We start from the raw sequence: 21,519 nt of genomic DNA, 5'->3' as shown, positions 1-21,519 counted from the left end.
TGAAAAAGGAGAAGTAACAACTGACACTGCAGAAATACAAAGGATCATGAGAGATTACTACAAGCAGCTCTATGCCAATAAAATGGACACCCTGGAAGAAATGGAAAAATTCTTAGAAAAACACAACCTTCCGAGACTGAACCAGGAAGAAATAGAAAATATGGGATTGACATATATACACTAATATGTATAAAATAGATAACTAATAAGAATTTGCTGTATTAAAAAAATAAATAAAATAAAATTCAACAACAACAAAAAACGAATTTAGGTGGAACTGGTAGAAAATGGAGTGGGCAGAATTAGAAATAACATTTCTTATATATAACCTTCTGTGTTTTTAATAGAATGTAAGATTTTTACCCTAAGGATGGTATTGTTGACAGTGGCATATTGAAAGCCACATTTTATATTGTTCCAATATTTAAATGGAAATCTGAATTGACTTTTATGTGAATTTATTCCTGAAAATCCATGCTGAAGGACATTGGAGTGTGGATCATCAAAAAGTTTCTAGCTTTTGTAAATAAAGTTGTAATGAACAATTGTAAAAAAAAAAAAAAAGAAGCAAGGTAAAACAACCACAACAGCAAAACAAAACAAAACAAAAAACTGGAAAAGGCCTTGGCTGTGTAGAACTGGGGGACCTTAGGTCCAGCCGGGGCTTAGGCAGGGGCAGGGCCTAGGCTCAGGACCAGAGCGGAGGTAAAAGGCAGGGGGTGGGGTGGTAGTGCCTAGGCTCAGTGCAGCCAGAGGAGGCCTTGGAGTGCTGAGGATCAGGCCTCGGACCTCAGCAGGTCCCCTGGGGCCAGAGTGGGCAGGGGAAATACTGGCCTGTTTCCTTCTGATCCTCCTATCCCCCGAGTGTCTCTCTCCCTTCCTGCTGGCTGATCTCACCTTGGATGGGCCCCTCCCAAGCGAGTGTGGGAACCCCTCCCCTCCCCCAGCTTCCCATTAAGGGCACTGACCCTGTCTACGCTCTACTTTTCCTCCCCCCTCCCTTCCTCCCACGCCCCCAGGGCCCACGCAGCAGGAAGGGGCCTCGGAGGGCAGAGGATCGGGCCCTGGACCTCAGCAGGCTCCCCGGGCCCAAGTGGGCAGGGGAAACGCTGACTGTGTTCCCTTCTGACCCTCCGATACCCAGAGGGTCTCTCCCCATCCACACTGATCCCCTCGCTGTGGGTGTGTCCCTCCAGGCATGGGAGCCCCTCCCCTCCCCCAGCCACCCCTCAGGGGCGCCTGTCCTGTCCAGCCTCCACTTCTCCTTCCCCCTCCCTCCCTCCCACGTCCTACCCAGTCGCTTGTGGGTTCCTCCTGTCCCCTTAGGTGTCCAAGGTCCCCCACCAGCACCTGGTAGGTGCCCTAGTGGTGAGGACACATGAACTCCGTGTCCTCCTACTCTGCCATCTTGACTCCCCCCGCCTCTTTACTTTCATATAGAACACTTCATTCTTGTCACGGCTGATCACCAAATGTGTGGAGGATTTTCTCCACACCGCGCAATTCTGTAACACCAGCTAGGTGCCCTACAATTCAACTTAATTCTGACACTGTCTACCCAGAGATAGCATCAGCTTGCACAGGTTAAGAGCTCAGTCCTATAAAAATGCCCCCCCATTACTTCAGACGCCAGTCACAAGTCCAGGTTGTCACCTTGCCTCTGATCAACCAGCTATAGATTGAAGGTTCCAATGACCCCCTTCTTGGGTTTGATTAATTTGCTCCAAGCTTCTAATCATGGCTCGGTGTTTCCGGTGACCCACTCCTCATCCAGGAGCCATCTAGGAGCCCACCCTGAGTCACCTCACTAGAAGAAAAGATACTCTTATTATCCATGAAATTACAGAGGTTTCATGGGCTCTGTGCTAGGAACCAGGGGCAGAGACCAATATATATTTTTCCTTTATTTCACAGTGGGTCTGCTACCACTCTTCTGGGCCCTTGCAAGAAGCTAATAGGTTAGCCACATGATATTTACTCTATGCTTTCTCATACAAAAGGGAAGAAGAATGGATCCTTATCAGAGGGAGTCTATCACACTGAGAGGATCTACCTATATTAGACCAGGCTACATGCTGCAACAAGGAGAACCAAGATGTCATGATTGAAAATAATAGTTTATTCTTGCTCGGGATAGCTCCAGATTGGCGGGGAGACATATTGTGTGCATTCAGAGACTCAAGGAGATGGTGACTTTACATCTTTAACATATAGCCTTCAAGGTCATTCTAAGTGTTGATATCCTAGACTGTTGGCAGGAAGAAAGAGCATGGAGGAATATGCAAGGACAGTTTCATGTGCTCTCCCTGAAAGTGATACTTATCACTGCTTCCTACTTCCCACTGACTGGAACTCAATCACATGACCATACCTACTATGGACTGAATTGTGTCTCCCCCAGATTCATATGTTGAAGCCTGTCTTAGTCCATTCAGGCTGCTATAACTGACTACCATTGGCTGAGTAGCTTATAAACAATAGAAATCTATTTCTAACAGTTCTGGTGGCTGGGAAGTCCAAAATCAAGGCTCTAGCAGATTTGTTGTTAGTTGAGAGCCTGCTTCCTTGTTCACAGACCACCATCTTCTCATTGTATCCTCACATGGAAGAATGGGTGAGGGGTCTCTGGGGTCTCTTTTGTAAAAACACTAATCCCATTCATGAGAGCATAGCCCTCATGACCTAATTATCTCCCAAAGGCCACCTCAAAATAACTGTTACAGGCTTGAGGACACAGGGGGGAAGGGGAAGCTGGGACAAAGTGAGAGAGTAGCATTGACATATATACAGTACCAAATGTAAAATGGATGGCTAGTGGGAAGCTGTTGCATAGCACAGGGAGATCAGCTCGATGCTTTGTGATGACCTAAAGGGGTGAGATAGGGAGGGTGAGAGAGAGGCTCAAGACGGAGGGGATATGGGGATATATGTATACATATAGCTGATTCACTTTGTTGTTGTACAGCAGAAACTAACACAACATTGTAAAGCAATTATACTCCAATAAAGATAAAAAATTTTAAAAAGTACTGTTACATTAGGGATTAAGTTTCAACATACAAATTTTGGGAATACACAAACATTCAGTCTATAGCAAAGCACTAATGCCCTATGTGACTGTATTTGGAGACAGGGCCTATAAGGAGATAATAAGACTAAAGAAGGTAAAAGGATGAGGCCCTAATCCATTAGGGTTGGTGCCCTTACAAGAAGAGAAACAGACAGAGCTCCTTTCCTCTCCACCATGTGAGGACACAGCGAAAAGGCGGCTATCTGCAAGTCAGGAAGAGAGCCTTCACTAGGGACCAAATAGGTCAGTACCTTGACCTTGGACTTCCCAGCCTCTAGAACTATGAGAAAATACATTTTTGTTGTTTAAACCACCCAGTCTGTAATATTTGTTATGGTAGTCCAAACTGACTGGTAAAATACTCAAGTAAAAATACAGAGGAGTCTGGGAAATATAATCCAGCTCTGAGTCCAAAAGTGGAGAATACTATGAATTCATGTAGCACAATAGATAAGTTTTCTGTATAGCAAGTTTCTGAATTGTATAAAAACTCATTTCTAAAATCCCAGCATCATCTGTAAAGATGTTTTAATCATTTTCTCATCAGTTTGATACAATTAGCTCAATTGTGGAGGGGTCTCCACACATTAAGAAGGAATATCAAGGACTGAAAACATTGAGAGGAGTGGTTTTTATCTATCTATAGTGTATGACCATCAACATGTAATGATCAATTAATAATAACAAAAACTATTATAGCTATTATTGCTAACATTTCTTGAGGGCTGCTAGGCATGTGCTAGGCATGGATGTGTTGCAAATAATTTGTTCCTAATTGTAGTTAAAATGCTGAAGACTGTCATTCATTAGCTTTTGTATAAATTAGAGCATATTCAAATTATCCCTATAATAACATATTTTTTCACAGTCTTGTGTTTGAGGATAAGTGGGCAGTTAGATCTAGTGGTCCCAGTAGTTGAATGTAAATTTTTCTATGCCACCAGGAATTACCTGCAGCACGTGAGGATAAACTTGCTGGTGTATTGTTAAGAGGAGTGATTACAAATTAATTTAGGGTTCTACTTCAACATAAAATTGAGTTGCTGCTGTTGGTAGTGGTGATATTCGTTATTGTTTTGGTCTAAATCTGTATTTTACCCGTGGTATATCTGTTAAGAGTATAAGCTTTGGAATGAATTAAACTAGTTCAAATCCTGGCTCTAACATCTACACATCATGTTGCTTTGGATAAAGTTACTCAGCCTCCCTTTCTTCCATTATAAAATGTTGATAATAATAGTTCCTAACTCTTGGAATTTTCGTGAAGATTAAATGAGTTAATGTTCATTCAGTGATTAGAATGGGGCATGGCACATAGTAAAGGGCCTAGTACATGTCATATATTATTATCATTTCTACTGTTATTATTTCTAAAATATGGTATGTATGTGAATATTATCCATCAAGAATTTTCAGGTAGAGAAAATTTGGAAAACATTGTTCTAGTCTCCAATTAGGAACCATGTTTATTTAGTATAGTGAGTCTTATAAGAAAGCTATTTTTAGATAATGATGATGGCTGTTTCTTTCCCTGCAGCATCTGTAATCAGTACAGCATGGTTGCAGACAAAGTCAGTGAGATTCCTGTCAACACTAGGGAGCTAGTATTCCTCATTCAATTCTTAAAGAAATCCAGCGATGTCACCGTGTTCAAACTGAGGCGGCAACTTAGAGATGCAGCTGAACGGCTAGAGTTCCTGATGGACTATGCAGACTTGCCCCGTAAGTGCAATGTCATGTGTGTACATGCAACTGTATGTGTATATTTATATTTTTAGGGATAAGGAGCCAGGGGAAGGAGAGTTAGCAATTCTACCACTAAATATCAGTATCGGGAGAGCTACTTTTCAAGTGTGTCCATATAGTAGAGGCACTAATTCCACACTTATCCACCGGAATTTGAATCAAAGAGAATCTTACTGTTAGACAAAAAGAAGAAATATCTAAGGGACTTGACTTGTTCTTAGATGCCTGTCTTTGCATCTTGTGCCTGGTGTTTCTGGAAAAGTCACTTTCAAATGCAGAGTCCTTTTATAAGTGGGTAGGTTGCATTCATCTATAATCTAAATACAATCCCACCTTTGAGGAGGCCAGGACACTTTCCTTCATGCTCCTGCATATATTAAAAGGAAGGAAATGATCAGGGCCCCTTCAAGGCTTATTGAGCCAAGTTAGGACTCAGTAAGGACCTAACTTTGTAAGGACCAGGTTCTGAAGGAAAAACTAATATGCCCTCTACAAGCCAAGTTTCAGAGCCTTTTTCCATCTGGAAATACCTGTGACTTACCTGGTGTTCACAATGTTTAGGGGGGATGGTTATGGAAGGTAGAGATAGGGACTGGGAGTGAAAAGTGGTCCACCATAACCATCCACCTGCACATTCATGAGCTGTGCTCTTGACCATGTGAACACACACTGGACTCTCTCACTGTGGTCTCTGCCTCCTAAATTCCCAAGGGTACAGAGGGAACCCAGGGCATTTTAACTGACCAGAGCCATAAAATGGGTTGGGCATCTGGCACTGATATTATCACTGCCCTTTAACTAAAAGGGAGACTGAAACTCAGATGAGGTGAAATAGTTTAAAGAATAGTACTGAACTTCAACCTAGGTTTCTACTCAGACCTAGCCTGGGAAGATAATGAAGCACAGTGGTTAGAACATAGGCTTTGGAGTTGGTTAGACTTAGACCTGGGTTTGAAATCTGCTCTGCTGTCTCTTACTGGTGTGACCTTGACCACTTGGCTTAACTTTGTTTCCCATCTGTAAAAACGAGGATGATAATACCGTCTACCTTCTAGCCTGGCCTGTGGAAAGTGTTCAATAAATGTTGGCTATCATTCATCAATAATGGGCCCATTCATTAATTGCCACCCCCATACTCACTTCTGTTGACCTCTTGTTCTGCTGAATTAATTCCCTGCGAGTTGACCTATGCTGGGCATTGTCCTAGAACAGACTGTGTGTGTTTTGCAGAAGAGGATATCAAACTGAACAGTACTCTGTTCCTCTGGCCAGACCAGATTGAAGATATCTTTGAAAACAGCCGAAACCTTCTCCTTAGCAAGAGGGATCAGGCAGAGATGGACCTCATTAAAAGGTACAGGGAAAGTCTGAGGTTGTTTTCGAAATGATACCCAGCTTCATAACATGCTACATGTTCCTGGTTCTGTCTAGAGCCACCCCACCCAGCAGTGCGTGGGTGAAGTCTCAAGACAATTGGTGGAGAAGGAATTTCCTTTTGTTTCCCATTGAAGTATGTTCTCTTTAAGCCTGCTTCACTGTAGTGATGCCGGCCAATGCCTTCTCTCCCTGCCTTGAACAATTGGAATTTAGTGGTGCAGAAAGAAAAACACAAAAATAGTAACATGTAATAATAGCCTCACAGTAATAATAGCAAAATTGTCAGCCTTACATTGGAGACTACAGATATGTGAGATATCAAGATAGGATAATAAAGGCATGGTTGGAGGCTGAGAAATTGCCTGTTTTGCAGCTGGTCTCGTTCGGTGCTAATGTGCCTGTAATCATTTATTCATTGAGTATTTATTATGGATTTTTACTATGTGCTATGCTCTATTCTAGACACATAAGTGTGTTTGACTGCTAAATAAATATTTTAATGCAGTGACAAAGAAAATATTGCACACTGAAAAAGTCAGACAATATCAAGTGAAGTGGGCCAAGTACCACGTATATGGTAAAGACACACCTGTGTGCATGTGCGCGCGCACACACACAAACACACACATCCCAGCTTGTAACACTTTGTTTAGGAACTGCAGATTCATACCAGTTACCATCCCCATCACACGTGAAACTCCCACTACCTAACTTTAGGTTCCATAATCCCTGCAAATACTCAGGAGAAAGGAAAAGGGTAGATAAAAGCAGGGATTTCTACACAGAATGGGAGTTTGGGCTGAAGGATAAACCCACTTAGTTGCTACCTTCAAAATATGACTTAGGTCTGTTTCCCAGAAAAACAACAACAACAACAAAAGATGTGTGTGTGCGAGTATTTGTTTCTTCCTACAGCCTTCTCCTTCCTCTACCTAAATGGCTACTGTCCCCAGAACCCAGAATTTAGCCCAATGAGTAGAACTGATTTCTTTTAACTAATAGATTTTTATTTTTAGAACAGTTTTAGGTTCACAAAAAAATTGAGCACAAAGTATAGGATCCCCCTATACCCCCTCACCCCTTACACACAGCCTCCCCCATGGAACTGAGTTTTGATGCCTCACCAAGAAGCAGACATTTTGTAAGTTAGATGAAAAGCAGCAAATTTCTTCATCTTTTTGAGCCTCAGTGTCCTCATCTGGAAAATGGGATAGTAGAACCAATCTCAGATCATCTCATTTTATGAGAGGTGTCATTGTATTGAAGGATGAAATGAAATGGTCTGAAGTGGCGCCTAGGTGGTGTCCAGCACATGACAGGCATTCAAGAGTGGTCAGCTTCTTTTGCACTTAAACAATGACTTCTTTGGGGAGAAAATGCTTCTTAACTTCCAAACCACTACCTTGTGAGTGTACTTCTAGAACATTACTCTAAGACCATTTACAGTAACTGTTGAAGTTAAGAGGAGTGAGGGGTGTCTCCTGAAGAAATGGGAACAAGTGTCATTTATGATGAGAGGAGAGTGCCAAGCTTCTTCTTGGAGGGGCAACTCTAGCTTGACCCCATCAACTGGTCCCTGAGCTCTCAACCACAGAGCTCAACAGAGGAGCAGCTCTAGGGGATGCCTGCAGCCCTGGGCTCAGCCCTCTCTTTGGTGAAGTCTTAAACTTGCTGTCCATCAATATTGCATAAATCCTGAGAAAAACCTTTGAGGAGGGCTTAACAATATTCATTTATTCATTCATCTTCTGTGGAAACAATCCCATTCCCTCTCTAAGAGACTTGACCTTATTTTTCCAGCCCATGATAATTTTTTGGCTTCAATGCTTATTTTTCTCCACTTGCTGTCCCCACTCCCTCTCCCAGTTTCTTTTCCACCTTTCCTCTGTCCACTCCATGCCTGGTTGGCTGATACCTGCAGTCTGTAGCCTCTGGCTCCCGTGTCTGTTGGATCCAGACAGGGCCAGGCCAGTGGAGAGCACTCAGGAGGTTAGAGAGGGACTGCTGGGCTTCTTCCCCTCTCCCTCCCTGCTTGTTCCTGGGGCTCTGGCCGGTAGCTGCCTCCCTCCTGGATGACAGTTCTTGCTCCTCCGTGGTTCCAGTTCTCACTGTCCCCTCGGCCCTAGGGATCATAATGGCTTCCCTCTGAGGCTAGTCTCTGGGTGCTTCACTCTCCCCTCTTTGTTCCTTTAACCCTACCCACATCTCACCTCTGTAAGTAGTCCCTTAATTAAAGTCTCTTTCTTTGAACATCAGAGTGAATTCTATTTCCTGCCAGAATTCTGACCAATCCACCATTTTAAAATTCTTGCATTATTCTCCCATAGACTCCAGGTGGTCCCACATATAGAACTCAATTTACTTAACTGAATTTCCTGAGTATCTACTATTTACTAATGACATACATTTATATATGTATATATTATGGACATGAAAGCACTTTAGAAACTGTAATGTGCTAAGCAATTATAAAAAATTTAAAACAGTACAAACTGTCAGTTATAAACAGTACAAACTGTCAGTTATGTTACAGGGATGTAATGCACAGCACAAGGAATAGAGTCAATATTTTATAATAACTTTGTATGGTGTATAATCTATAAAAATATCAAATCACTGTGTTATACACCTGAGACCAATATATCAATAATATTGTTAGTCAACTATACTTCAATAAAATTAAAAAAAAGAAATTTAAAACAATAATAATCATAATATTTTACAATAATCACTGAGTTTGTGTACTATTTCCCTCTGGGAAGAATTCAAGAATGCTTTTATCAGAGATTTATCTTTGTGTGTGTGTCTGTGTTTGGAGCCTCAAGAAGAATCTTAACGATGTGAAAAGGCACGCAGCAGCACCTAACTGTGTAGATAACAGGAGAATCAGCTTTCCCCTCATTTTGTTCCACTCAGTGGTAGGTTCCACGGGCCTGGAAGTGACCTGGAATATACATGACAGACATCTCAGGAATGTGAGCTGCTCTTTGCCATAAGAGTGCATCTTCTGGGAAGAAAGAAAGGTGCCTTAGGGGGAGTACCCAGATTGTGTTCTGGGATCCAGATAGAGCACAGTGCCTTGCAAATAGCAGGTGCTTACTCTTTTGATGAATGAATGAATGAGTGAATGAATGAGATTTTTTTCCAGTAAGGATATTCTCTAAAATTAATACCTACCAGAGTCTGAAATCAGAGATTATTACAAAACAAAAATCTGAGAAGAAGCAGGCTGTCTTTCATAGCACTTACGTTCTCTATCTCTGAATCCTTAAGACTTTGGTGAAAAACAATCAGGGGAAGGAGAGGGTGGCGGTGGCCACCTTGCCCAGTTTCCTCTTGGGCTCCTGTCTCCATTCCTCTTCTCTGAGGATACAGAGAACAAAAGGGGCATGGGAGATGGAAGATAAAGCAGATAAATATGGAAGTTCTATGAAGGAAAAGAACAGGGAAACAGAGCACAGTGATTGCATTCAATGGGCAAGTCAGGGAAGGGCTCATGTAAATAAGACTTGAAGGATGAGAAGGATCCCATTAAGGGAAAATGTGGGGAGGGAGAGAGTAGAAGGGGGTCCTGTCCAGGCATCGAGCATAGAGTGAGCAATGGCTCCACCATGGGAATACCTTTGCCTAAGAAGGAGAGTAGCTATAAAAGGAGGCTGAAGAGTTAGAGGAGCACATCCTTGAAGTCATGGTAATGAGTTTGGGTTCCTTATTAAGTATGGTAGAAAGTCACTGATGGTTTTTAATCTGGGTACCAAAATGATCTAATTAATTTTTTCTTTTTATGGTTTGTTTACTTGAATCAGAATTCAAAAATGTCTACAGCATTACAATTGGTTTACATGTCTCTTAGATTTCCTTTTATCTGTAGGTCCCCCCTCCATCTCCTTTGGTTTTTTCCTTGTAATTTATTTATTAAAGAAACCAAGTCTTTTGTCCCCAGATCTAGACTTTCCTGATTGCACCTCTGTGGTGTCATTTAATATGTTCCTCTGTCCTCTGTATTTCCTATAAAATTTTAATAACTGATTTAAATCCTGTTACTAATCTTTGTCCCTGATCTCCTGTGCTAATAGGTAGCAAAGAAAATTTAAGTTTGTCTGTGAGCAAGAGTACTGCATGCAAATATGAGGAAAAAGAAAACGGAGTCAGCCATATTAATATCAGATAGAGTCAAAGTCAAGGCAAAAACATTAGTGATTCAAACATGGTTACTTAGGTGGGTGAAATAATGTTAAAGCAGTCGTCAACCCTTTTATATCAAATAATTAATTAAAAATAAATGAAGTGAAACTTGAATAAGGAGGTAATGGAAGTAAATAATTAAGAACCTTAATTTGTTGGATATGTATCAAACCTTCTACTCTACAATGGAAAAAACTATTCTTAAATGCCCTTAGGGGGCTTCCCTGGTGGCGCGGTGGTTGAGAATCTGCCTGTCAATGCAGGGGACACGGGTTCGAGCCGTGGTCTGGGAAGATCCCACATGCCACGGAGCAAATAGGCCCGTGAGCCACAACTACTGAGCCTGCGCGTCTGGAGCCTGTGCTCCGCAACAAGAGAGGCCGCGACAGTGAGAGGCCCGCGCACCGTGATGAAGAGTGGCCCCCGCTTGCCGCAGCTAGAGAAAGCCCTTGCACAGAAACGAAGACCCAACACAGCCAAAAATAAATAAATAAATTAATTAATTAAAAAAAAAAATGTCCTTAGGGGACTTCCCTGGTGGCGCAGTGGTTAAGAATCTGCCTGCCAATGCAGGAACATGGGTTCGATCCCTGGTCCGGGGATATCCCACATGCTGTGGAACAACTAAGCTTGTGCACCACAGCTACTGAGCCTGCGCTGTACAGCCTGCAAGCCACAACTACTGAGCCCGTGTGCCACAACTACTGAAGCCCGCATGCTAGAACCCGTGCTTTGCAACAAGGGAAGCCACTGCAATGAGAAGCCTGCGCACTGCAACGAAGAGTAGCCCCTGCTCGCCATAACTAGAGAAAGCCCGCACGCGGCAACGAAGACCCAACACAGCCAAAAATAAATAAATAAATAAATAAATTTATTTTAAAAAATGTCCTTAGGACATTTACAAAAATTGACCATATTTTAGGAACTCCTTCCCAAGAAAAAATATTTAAAGAAGCAGAAACGATATTGACCATACTCTGTTATAATAGTGTGTATTAGTTATCTATTTCTGCATGACAAATCATTCTGAAAAATAGCAACTTAAAACATCAAACATTCATTATCTCACAGTTTCTGTGGGTCAGAAATCTAGGTGCAGCTTAGCAGTATACCTCTGGCTCAAGGTCTCTTATGAAGTTGCAGTCAGAATGTCAGCCAAGGCTGCAGTCTCATCTTAGGGCTCAACTGGGTGAGGATCTACATCCAGGCTCACTCACATGATTGTTAGTAGGATTCAGCTCCTCATATGCTGTTGGCCAGAAACTTCCCTCTATTCCTTGCTATATGGACCTCTCCATAGAGTAGCTCATAACATGGCAGCTGGCTTCCTTCAGAGAGAGAGAAAGAGAGAGAGAGAGGGAGAGAGACAGAGAGAAAGTCACAGTCTTTTTGTAACCTAATCTTGGGAGTAACATCCCATCACTTTTGCCATATTCTTTGTTAGAAGTGAGTTACTAGGTCTATCCCAACTCAAAAGGAGACAGTTACAGAAGGATATGAAGTACCAGGAGGTGTGGCTCTTTGGGGACCTTACCAGAGGCTGCTTACCACACAGTGCAATCAGAAATAAAACCCAAATCAAACCATTGAAAATTAACTCTCTTAAATTACTTTTAAGAAAAAAAGAACATAAAAACTGCCATAACAGAATTAAGTGTTCTTAAGATAATAGCCAAATTTATGGTATGTTACTATAGCTGTTCTGAATGGCAAATCCCCTTATTCATTCAATGAGTATTGATTGTTTTATGCCAGACACTCTTCTAAGTGCTGGAGATACAAAAAGGCAATAAGGAGGTTAAAACTGCATTGATAGAGTTTAAATTCTAGTGAATGAGACTAAACATTTTTATAGTGATTATTATGTACCAGGCTTAATTCTGAGCATTTTGTATATGTTAGCTTATTAAATACTAAAGTAGGTACTTTATCATACATCCCTGTTTTCTTTAGCTGAGGCATACAGAGGTCAAAGGACTTGACCAAGGTCACATAGCTACTGTGTTGCAATGTAGGGATTTGAACCTAACCTGTCCAGCTCTAGAACCTGTCCACTTAACACTGTGTTAATTTACCTCGTTAGGAAAAGGGAGAAGTAAATTTGAGAACTGCTTTGTTGATAATATGGATGAAGTAGATAAATCTCTGGAAAAGTCTTCCCTGATCACTCTAGCTAAATTAGCCCTTCACTTGCATCCACTAGGCACTCTGCCCTGTTCTATTTTCTTCAGAACATTTATCACTATCAGAAATATCTTATTTCATTTTTCTCTATGTATGGATTTATCCATCCATCCATCTGTCTGTCCATTCATCCATTCATTCATTCATTCATATATGTTTACTGTCTGGGTTTCCCCAAACTAAAATACAAGCTCCATGAGGGTAGGGAGCTTCATAGTGTACTTCACAAATACATTCCTGATGCCTAGAACAGTTCTTGATATTAGGCACTTAATAATAAATGCCTAATGGATAAATGAATAATATGTATATACATAAATTTTATACATGTATATATTATATAGCATATGTACTATAATATATATTTTTAATATATATTTACCTCTATGAGAAACATCTGGAAATATTTAACCACCATAGGTTCAAAGCAGCTGTCTCTGGGAGGTGGGATTACAAATTATATATAATAACATATATTTATAAGTTTTACATACATTGTATCAGAAGATCAAATTCTCCCTAGGCTTGAATTGGGTGAGCAATGCTGATAAATGGAAAGTCCAAATGTGATTGGGCTGTCTTTACTTTCAGATGCTCAGAATTTGAGGCAAAACTTGAGGGCTACAACAAGGAACTGGAAGGTTTTAGGAAACGTGAAGTGATGACTACAGAAGAAATGAAGAACAATGTTGAAAAGCTTAATGAGCTTTCAAAGAATCTAGATCAAGCGCTGGTGGAATTTGAGGTTTGGGGTCTTGGGATGGGGACTTATGACCGTACTGCTCTGTTGGTTCTGGCCCTTGGTTTTGTGTTTTCCTAACATCACCTGTCAGGTGGATAGTATTAGTTGATTGACCAGTTCTTTCATTGGTGCTTTCAACTACCTTTTTCCACACCCCTACATTATACCAGCTTTTTGGTTAGTCACTGAGTACACAAAGAAGAATTATAATGGAATAATTGCTCACATGTGTTGAGCATGTATTATGTGCACAATGTGCAAAGGACTTCATATGTGATATATCACTTAATATCCATAATAAACCTTTGTGGTAGGTACTGTATCTTCACTTATCCCTATTTAAAATGGGAGAACTAAGTCTTGGAGAAGCTAAGTAACTTGCCCTGAAGTTCACTAGTAAGTTCTTTAATCATTAAAGTTCTTACCTTTGAGGCAATTCAGCACAAGAAGGCAACACTGTGTTAACAGTTTCATATGTACTTTAACTAAAGTATATATGAAAATTGGGAAAATGGGGATATGGATATGATACAGTTGGAGCCAAGGTGATGGAGCAAGTGGCAGATTATCATAAAGTTTTCCCCAGCTAGATCTCAGCTGCTATGGCCCTCAGAGGTAGCACAGGGACATTCTTGCTTGAGTTCATGCCTTATTTTCCTGTCTTACTCTCCAGATGAACACGCATCTTCCTCAACTTGGTTTTCAAAGCACTGGGGAACTTGCCATGGTGGCTTCTAGGGTTCAGGAGAACCACCCACCCAATAAACAGCATCCCCTTTTGCCCTGCAGTTGATCAATAAGGAGGAGGAGCTGTTGGAAAAGGAGAAGAGTACCTTCCCTCTTCTACAAACCGTGATGACCAACAAAGTGCCTTACGAGCAGCTGTGGGTGACAGCCTACGAGTTTAGCATCAAGTCGGAGGAATGGATGAATGGTATACCGCATTCTCACTCTGCTGGGGCAGGATAGCGATGGGGTAGCAGATTCAACCCAGCCAGTTCTGAAATAAGATTGGGACCTCAGATTCTGGCTGTACTTTTTATCATATTCTCATACTCTGGATTAAGGCAACCATAGTTAAATTTTTCTGATGTGATAATGATGGAAGGTGGGGATCAAAGCGCCAGATCTATTGCTAGGGTAAAATAGAATAGGCAGCCACCCACAGCCACGGGTCGGGTAGTGACTCAGAGAGGCAGGTGGTGGGAGAATAAGATGGCAGTTCCCCTATTACGCTGATGCAAGAAAGGCCAGAGTGCCATAGATATCTGTAAACTACCTCTTTTACTATAGATCCTGGACACTAGAGAGAGGTTGAGGCGGTAGAGTCAACAGGACTTAATGATTGATCTGATATGGGCAGGGGGCAGAGAGGGAGAGGCAAGCACCTAGGGTGAATTCCAGATTATTAGCTCAGGAAGTCTGGTGGATAATGCCATCACTGAATAAGAGAAATGACAGGTTTGTTGGGAAAAAACCATCAGCTTGAATACACTGAGTTAGGTGTCTGCAAACATCCAAATGGGAATATTAATTAGTTCAGTATATCAATCTGGATTGAAGTTATAGTGGGGGTGGGATTTATATTGGGGAATAATTGATATGTAAGAGTACAATTAAAAACCATCAATGACATCACCTGGGGAGAGTATTTAGGAGCAGAGGACAAAATCTGAGACCTCCAGGGTTGAGCCTTTAGCTTATTTCCAGTGCTTCAATATTTTTTAAAATTAATTAATTTATTTATTTTTGGCTGCATTGGGTCTTCGTTGTTCCGCGCGGGCTCTTCTCTAGTTGCGGTGAGCGGGGGCTACTCTTTGTTCCGGTGCATGGGCTTCTCATTGCCGTGGCTTCTCTTGTTGCAGAGCATGGGCTCTAGGCACGTGGGCTTCTGTAGTTGTGGCGCACGGGCTCTAGAGTGCAGGCTCAGTAGTTGTGGTGTACAGGCTTAATTGTTCCACAGCATGTGGAATCTCCCCGGATCAGGGCTCGAACCCATGTCCCCTGCATTGGCAGGTGGATTCTTAACCACTGCGCCACCGGGGAAGTCCAGTGCTTTGATATTATAAGAACAACTGTGATGAACATCTTTGTTGCCAATTTTCAGTATACAATAATGATCATTTTCTTAGGATAATTTACCAAAAGTGAAATGGCTAGATCAAAGGGATGTAATAAAAATTATTAGGATTTTAGAAAATGCTTTTGTTATTGGTATTGCCTTCCAGAAAAGTTACATGTTTTAATTTATTATTCTTCTAGCAGTATTTGAGGGCCCATTCCTCATACCCTCAACAAACTTGGGAAGTAATAGCTTTAAGAACTTTTTTTGCTCATTTGATGTTTAAAGTGGTATTTTCTTTTTCACAACTTTTAAGTATGCTTTTTCATTATTAAAAAGCATTCCTGGGACTTCCCTGGCGGTCCAGTGGTTAAGAGTCTGCACTTCCACTGCAGGGAGTGGGGCACGGGTTCCATCCCTGGCTGGGGAACTAAGATCCTACATGGCGTGCAGCCAAAAAAAAAAGAAAAAAAATTGGTCAGTTGAATTCCTTACTTTATAAAAGGCTATTCATTTGCTCTCCCACTTTTTCTCTATTACTAAGCCACCTTATTTAAATAATTTTCCGTTTTGAATAATATTTTTGTTGATGCTTTTTATTTTTTGAAGTACTCAATCATATCTATACATTTAGGATATTTTACCTTATTTATCACTTTCACACCCCTTTTAAAATTCACTTTTCTGTGTTGACTAGCACCTCCAAATTAAACAGTAGTTAATAATGGCACCTTTGTCTTATTCCTGATTTTAATGGGAATTCTTCCAGAGTGTCACCTTTATTTATTTATTTATTTTGGATTTTTTTGATGTGGACCATTTTTAAAGTCTCTTTTGAATTTGTTACAATATTGCTTCTGTTTTATGTTTTGGTTTTTTGGCCCTGAGGCATGTGGGATCTTATCTCCCCTACGAGGGATCGAATCCTCACCCCCTGCATTGGAAGGCAAAGTCTTAACCACTGGACCGCCAGGGAAGTCCCCAGAGTGTCACCTTTAAACATGATGCTTTTTGTTGGTTGAGGCACAAAATAGTTCTGGTGTTAAGGAAGTATTTATAATTTAGCAAGTTTTTTTGTTGGAAAGAGACTATGTATTTTAAATTTTTTATATTTTATTTTTTAAATTCATATACAGTAAAAATGATATTTTTGACATACAGTTCTATGAATTTTAACATATGTATTGATTCACCACAATCAGAAAATGGAACAGTTCCATGACTTCAATAAACTTCCTTGTACTACCCCTTCATAATCACACTCTCCCTACACCTGGCAACTATTGATCTCTTCATTGTTACTATAGTTTTGTCTTTTTGAGACTGTCATATAACTTCAATCTCTTTTTCAAATTTTATTATGACTATTACAGTGCGTTTGTCTTTATATCTTTTACATAAAATTTGTGAATCAGCTTATTTATATATATAAGAAACCTGCTGGAATTTTGATTGGAAATGTGTTAAATCAGTTTGGAGAGAACTGACGTCTTTAATTGAATCATCCAATCCATGGACATTGTACATCTAATTATTTTGCTCTTCTTTGACTTCTTTTTGTCAGTGTTTTGTAGGTTTTAGCGTACAGATCCTATATGTGTTTTGTTAAATTTATATGTATTTCTTTTTATAGAGCTATATGTTTTTAAATTTCAGTTTCTAATTGGTCATTGCTAGTGTATATTAAAACAGTTGGGGTTGGGGGAGGGGGTTTGCCCATTTTTAAATTAAGTTTGTTTTCTTACTGTTGAGTTTTAAGAGTTCTTTATATATTTTGGACAGCAATCCTCTATCAGATATGTCTTTTGCAATTTTTTCTACTAGTCTTTGGCCTGTCTTTTCAGTCTTTTGACAGTGTCTTTCACAAAGCAGAAGTTTTTAATTTTAATAAAATCTAGTTTGTCATTTCTTTCATAGATCATGCCTTTAGCATTGTATCTAAAAATTTATCACCAAACCCAAGGTCATCTAGATTTTTCTGCTATGTTATCTTCTAGAAGTTTTATAGTTTTGCATTTTACATTTAAGTCCATGATCCATTTTGATTAATTTTTGATTAATTTTTGTCAAGGATGTACAGTCTCCATCTACATTCATTTTTTTTTTTGGCTGCATTGGGTCTTCGTTGCTGCATGTGGGCTTTCTCTAGATGTGGTGAGTGGGGTCTTCTCTTCATTGCAGTGTGTGGGCTTCTCATTGCGGTGGCTTCTCTTGTTGTGGAACACAGACTCTAGGCACGTGGGCTTCAGTAGTTGTGGTGCGCAGGCTCAGTAGGTGCAGCATGCGGGCCCTAGAGCACAGGCTCAGTAGTTGTGGCACACGGGCTTTGTTGCTCCACGGCATGTGGGATCCTCCCAGACCAGGGATCGAACCCGTGTCCCCTGCATTGGCAGGCAGATTCTCAACCACTGCGACACCAGGGAAGTCCCTCTACATTCATTATTTTGCATGTAGATATCCAGTTGTTCTAAAACTATTTGTTGGAAAGTTTCATTTCTCCATTGTGTTGCCTTTGCTTCTTTGTGAAAGATCAGTAGACTATTGTGGATCTTATTTCTGGGCTCTCTATTCTGTTCCATTGACCTATATGTCTATTCTTTTGCCAGTACCACATTTGACTATTGTAACTATGTGGTAAGTCTTGAAGCTGGATAATGTCAGTCCCCCAACTTTATTCTTCTCCTTTAATATTATATTGGCTATTCTGGGTCTTTAATGTCTCCATATAAACTTTAGAATCAGTTTGTCAGTGTCTAAAAAAAAACTTGTTGGGATTTTGATTGGGATTGTGTTGAATCTGTAGATCAAGTTGGAAAGAACTGACATCTTGACAATATTGAATCTTCTTATCCATGAACATTAAATTTTTCTCCATTTATTTTCTTCTTTGATTTCTTTCATTAGAGTTTTATAGTTTTCCTTATATAGGCATTGTACATATTTTGTTAGATTTACACCTAAGTATTTCAATTTTGGGGGTGCTAATGTAAATGGATATGTTTTTAATTTCAAATCCACTGTTCATTAATAATATATAGGAAAGCAATTAACTTTTGTGTATTAACCATGTATACTGCAACCTTGCTATAATTGTGAATTAGTTTCAAGAGGTTTCTTTTTGCTGTTGGTTCTTTCATATTTTCTATGTAGGTGATCATGTCATCTGCAAACAAAGATTTTTGTCTTCTTTCCCAGTCTGTATACCTTTTATTTCCTATTCTTGTCATATTGCATTATCTAGGACTACCACAAAATGCTGTTGAAAATGGAGTGGTGAGAGGGAACATTCTTACTGTGTTCCTGATCTTAGCAGGAAAGATTCTAGTTTCTTACCATTAAGTATGATATTAGCTGTAGGTTTTTGTAGATGTTCTTTATCAAGTTGAGGAATTTCTCCTCTATCCCTTATTTGCTGAGAGTTTTTATTATGAATGGCTATTGGATTTTTTTCAGATGCTTTTTCTGAATCTATTGATATGATCATGTGATTTTTCTTCAATTGCCTGTTGATGTGATGAATTATATTAATTGATTTTCAAACATTGAAACAACTTTACATGCGAGGAATAAGTCCCAATTGATTGCGGTGTATAATTTTATATATATGTTAATGTATAATATATATATAGGTGGATTCAATTTGCTAACATTTTGTTGAGGATTCTTGCATCTATGTTCATGAGAGGTATTGGTCTTTAGTTTCCTTTACTTGTAATGTCTTTGTCTGGTTTTGGTATTAGGATAGCTGGCCTCATAGAATGAGTTAGGAAGTATTTCTGCTTCTGTCTCCTGGAAGAGATTGTACAAAAATTGGTATTTTTCCTTTCTTAAATGTTTGGCAGAATTCACCATCATCTGGGCCTGATGCTTTCTGTTTTGGAAAGTTATTAATTATTGATTCAATTTCTTAAATAAATATAGGCCAATTCAGATTGTTTGTTTCTCCTTGTGTGAATTTTGGCAAATTGTATCTTTCAAGGAATTGGTCTGTTTAATCTAGGTTATCAAATTTGTGATCATAGAGTATTTCATGGTCTTCTTTTATTATCCTTTTAATGTGCATGAGATGTGCAATGATGTCTCCTCTTTCATTTATGATGTCAGTAATTTGTGTCTTTTCTTTTTTCTTTGTTAGCCTAGCTAGCTATTTATCAATTTTATTGATCTTTTAAAAGAACCAGGTTTTCATTTTATTATTTCTTTTCTTCTGCTTACTTTGGATTTATTTTTTAAAAATAAATTTATTTATTTATTTATTTTTGGCTGCGTTGGGTCTTCGTTGCTGTGCGCAGGCTTTCTCTAATTGCGGCGAGTGGGGACTACTCTTTCGTTGTGGTGCACAGGCTTCTCATTGTGGTGGCTTCTCTTGTTGCGGAGCACAGGCTCTAGGTGTGCGGGCTTTAGTAGTTGTGGCACGCGGGCTCGGTAGTTGTGGCTCGCGGGCTCTAGAGTGCAGGCTCAGTAGTTGTGGCGCATGGGCTTAGTTGCTCTGCAGCATGTGGGATCTTCCCGGACCAGGACTCGAACCCTTGTCCCCTGCACTGGCAGGCGGATTCTTAACCACTGCGCTACCAGGGAAGCCCTCACTTTGGATTTAATATGCTCTTTTTTAATAGTTTCCTAAAGTAGAAGCATAGATTATTGATTTTAGGTTTTTTCTAATATATATATTCAATGCTATAAATTTCCCTCTAAATACTTCTTTCCCTGTATCCCACAACTTTTTAAAAATTTATTTTATTGGTGTATAGATGATTTACAATGTTATGTTAATTTCTGCTGTACAGCAAAGTGATTCAGTTATATATAACATTCTTTTTCATATTCTTTTCCATTATGGTTTATTACAGGATATTGAATATAGTTCCCTGTGCTATACAGTAGGACCTTGTTGTTTATCTATTCTATGTATAATAGTTTGCATCTGTTAATCCCAAACTCCCAATCCATCCCTCCCTCACCACCCTCCCCCATGGTGACCACAAGTCTGTTCTCTATGTCTGTGAGTCTGTTTCTGTTTTGTAGATAAGTTCATTTGTGTCATATTTTAGATTCTACATATAAGTGATATCATGGGGTATTTGTCTTTCTCTTTCTGACTTACTTCATTTACTATGAAAATCTCTAGGTCCACCCATACTGCTGCAAATTACATTATTTCATTCTTTTTTATGGCTGAGTAATATTGCATTGTGTATATGTACCACCTCTTCTTTACCCATTCATCTGTTGATGGACATTTAGGTTGTTTCCATGTCTTGGCTATTGTGAATACTGCTGCTATGAACAGGGGGGGGTGCATGTATCTTTTTAAAAATTAATTAATTAATTAATTAATTATTTTGGCTGCTTTGGGTCTTCGTTGCTGTGCACGGGCTTTCTCTAGTTGCAGCAAGCAGGGGTTACTCTTCGTTGCGGTGCGCGGGCTTCTCATTGCAGTGGTTTCTGTTGTTGCGGAGCATGGGCTCTAGGCACGCGGGCTTCAGTAGTTGTGTCACATGGGCTCAGTAGTTGTGGCTCGTGGCCTCTAGCGCGCAGGCTCAGTAGTTGTGGTGCACAGGCTTAGTTGCTCTGCAGCACGTGGAATCTTCCCGGACCAGGGCTAGAACCTGTGTCCCCTGCATCGGCAGGTGGATTCTTAACCACTGCGCTACCAGGGAAGCCTTGCATGTATCTTTTTGAATTATAGTTTTGTCTGGATATATGCCCAGGAATGGGATCGCTGGATCATATGACAACTCTATTTTAAGTTTTTTGAGGAGTCTCCTTACTGTTTTCCATAGTGGCTACCCCAGTTTACATTCCCACCAACAATGTAGGTGGGTTCCCTTTTCTCCAGCATTTATTATTTGTAGATTTTTTTAATGATGGCCATTCTGATCAGTGAGGTGGTACCTCATCGTAGTTTTGATTTGCAGTCCTCTAATAATTAGCTATATTGAGCATCTTTTCATGTGCTTTTTGGCCATCTGTATGTCTTCTTTGGAGAAATATCTATTTAGTGCTTCTGCCCATTTTTTGATTGGGTTGTTTGGTTTTTTGTTTTTGAGTTGTATGAGCTGTTTGTATGTTTTGGAAATTAAGCCCTTGTCAGTCATTCATTTTGTTTATGGTTTCCCTTGCTATACAAAAGCTTGTAAGTTTGATTAGGTC

At 40.0% G+C, this 21,519-nt stretch overlaps 1 protein-coding gene across 16 annotated transcripts in view; it reads left to right on the top strand.

Annotated features, from left to right (window-relative positions):
- The window catches only part of DNAH3 (dynein axonemal heavy chain 3), a 276,368-nt gene that overhangs the window by 44,676 nt on the left and 210,173 nt on the right, over positions 1-21,519 (top strand). For 14 of the 16 annotated variants that reach the window (XR_009497683.1, XM_059897939.1, XM_059897941.1 and 11 more), the window contains 4 exons: positions 4,608-4,792; positions 6,047-6,170; positions 13,154-13,307; positions 14,094-14,238. Coding sequence is in view for 15 of the 16 variants with exons in the window: in XM_059897939.1 (XP_059753922.1) it covers positions 4,608-4,792; positions 6,047-6,170; positions 13,154-13,307; positions 14,094-14,238 (608 nt within the window). In the remaining variant the exon portion in view is untranslated. Of the gene's footprint in view, positions 1-4,607; positions 4,793-6,046; positions 6,205-13,153; positions 13,308-14,093; positions 14,239-21,519 lie in introns of those variants that run through there. The other 2 variants (XM_059897946.1, XM_059897940.1) reach the window with 2 other exon arrangements.

This window comes from Balaenoptera ricei, chromosome 15 (assembly GCF_028023285.1).
Source record: "Balaenoptera ricei isolate mBalRic1 chromosome 15, mBalRic1.hap2, whole genome shotgun sequence".
NCBI lineage: Eukaryota > Metazoa > Chordata > Mammalia > Artiodactyla > Balaenopteridae > Balaenoptera > Balaenoptera ricei.
The sequence above is the reverse complement of the archived record's forward strand: the minus strand, read 5'-3'. Positions and strand labels throughout refer to the sequence as shown.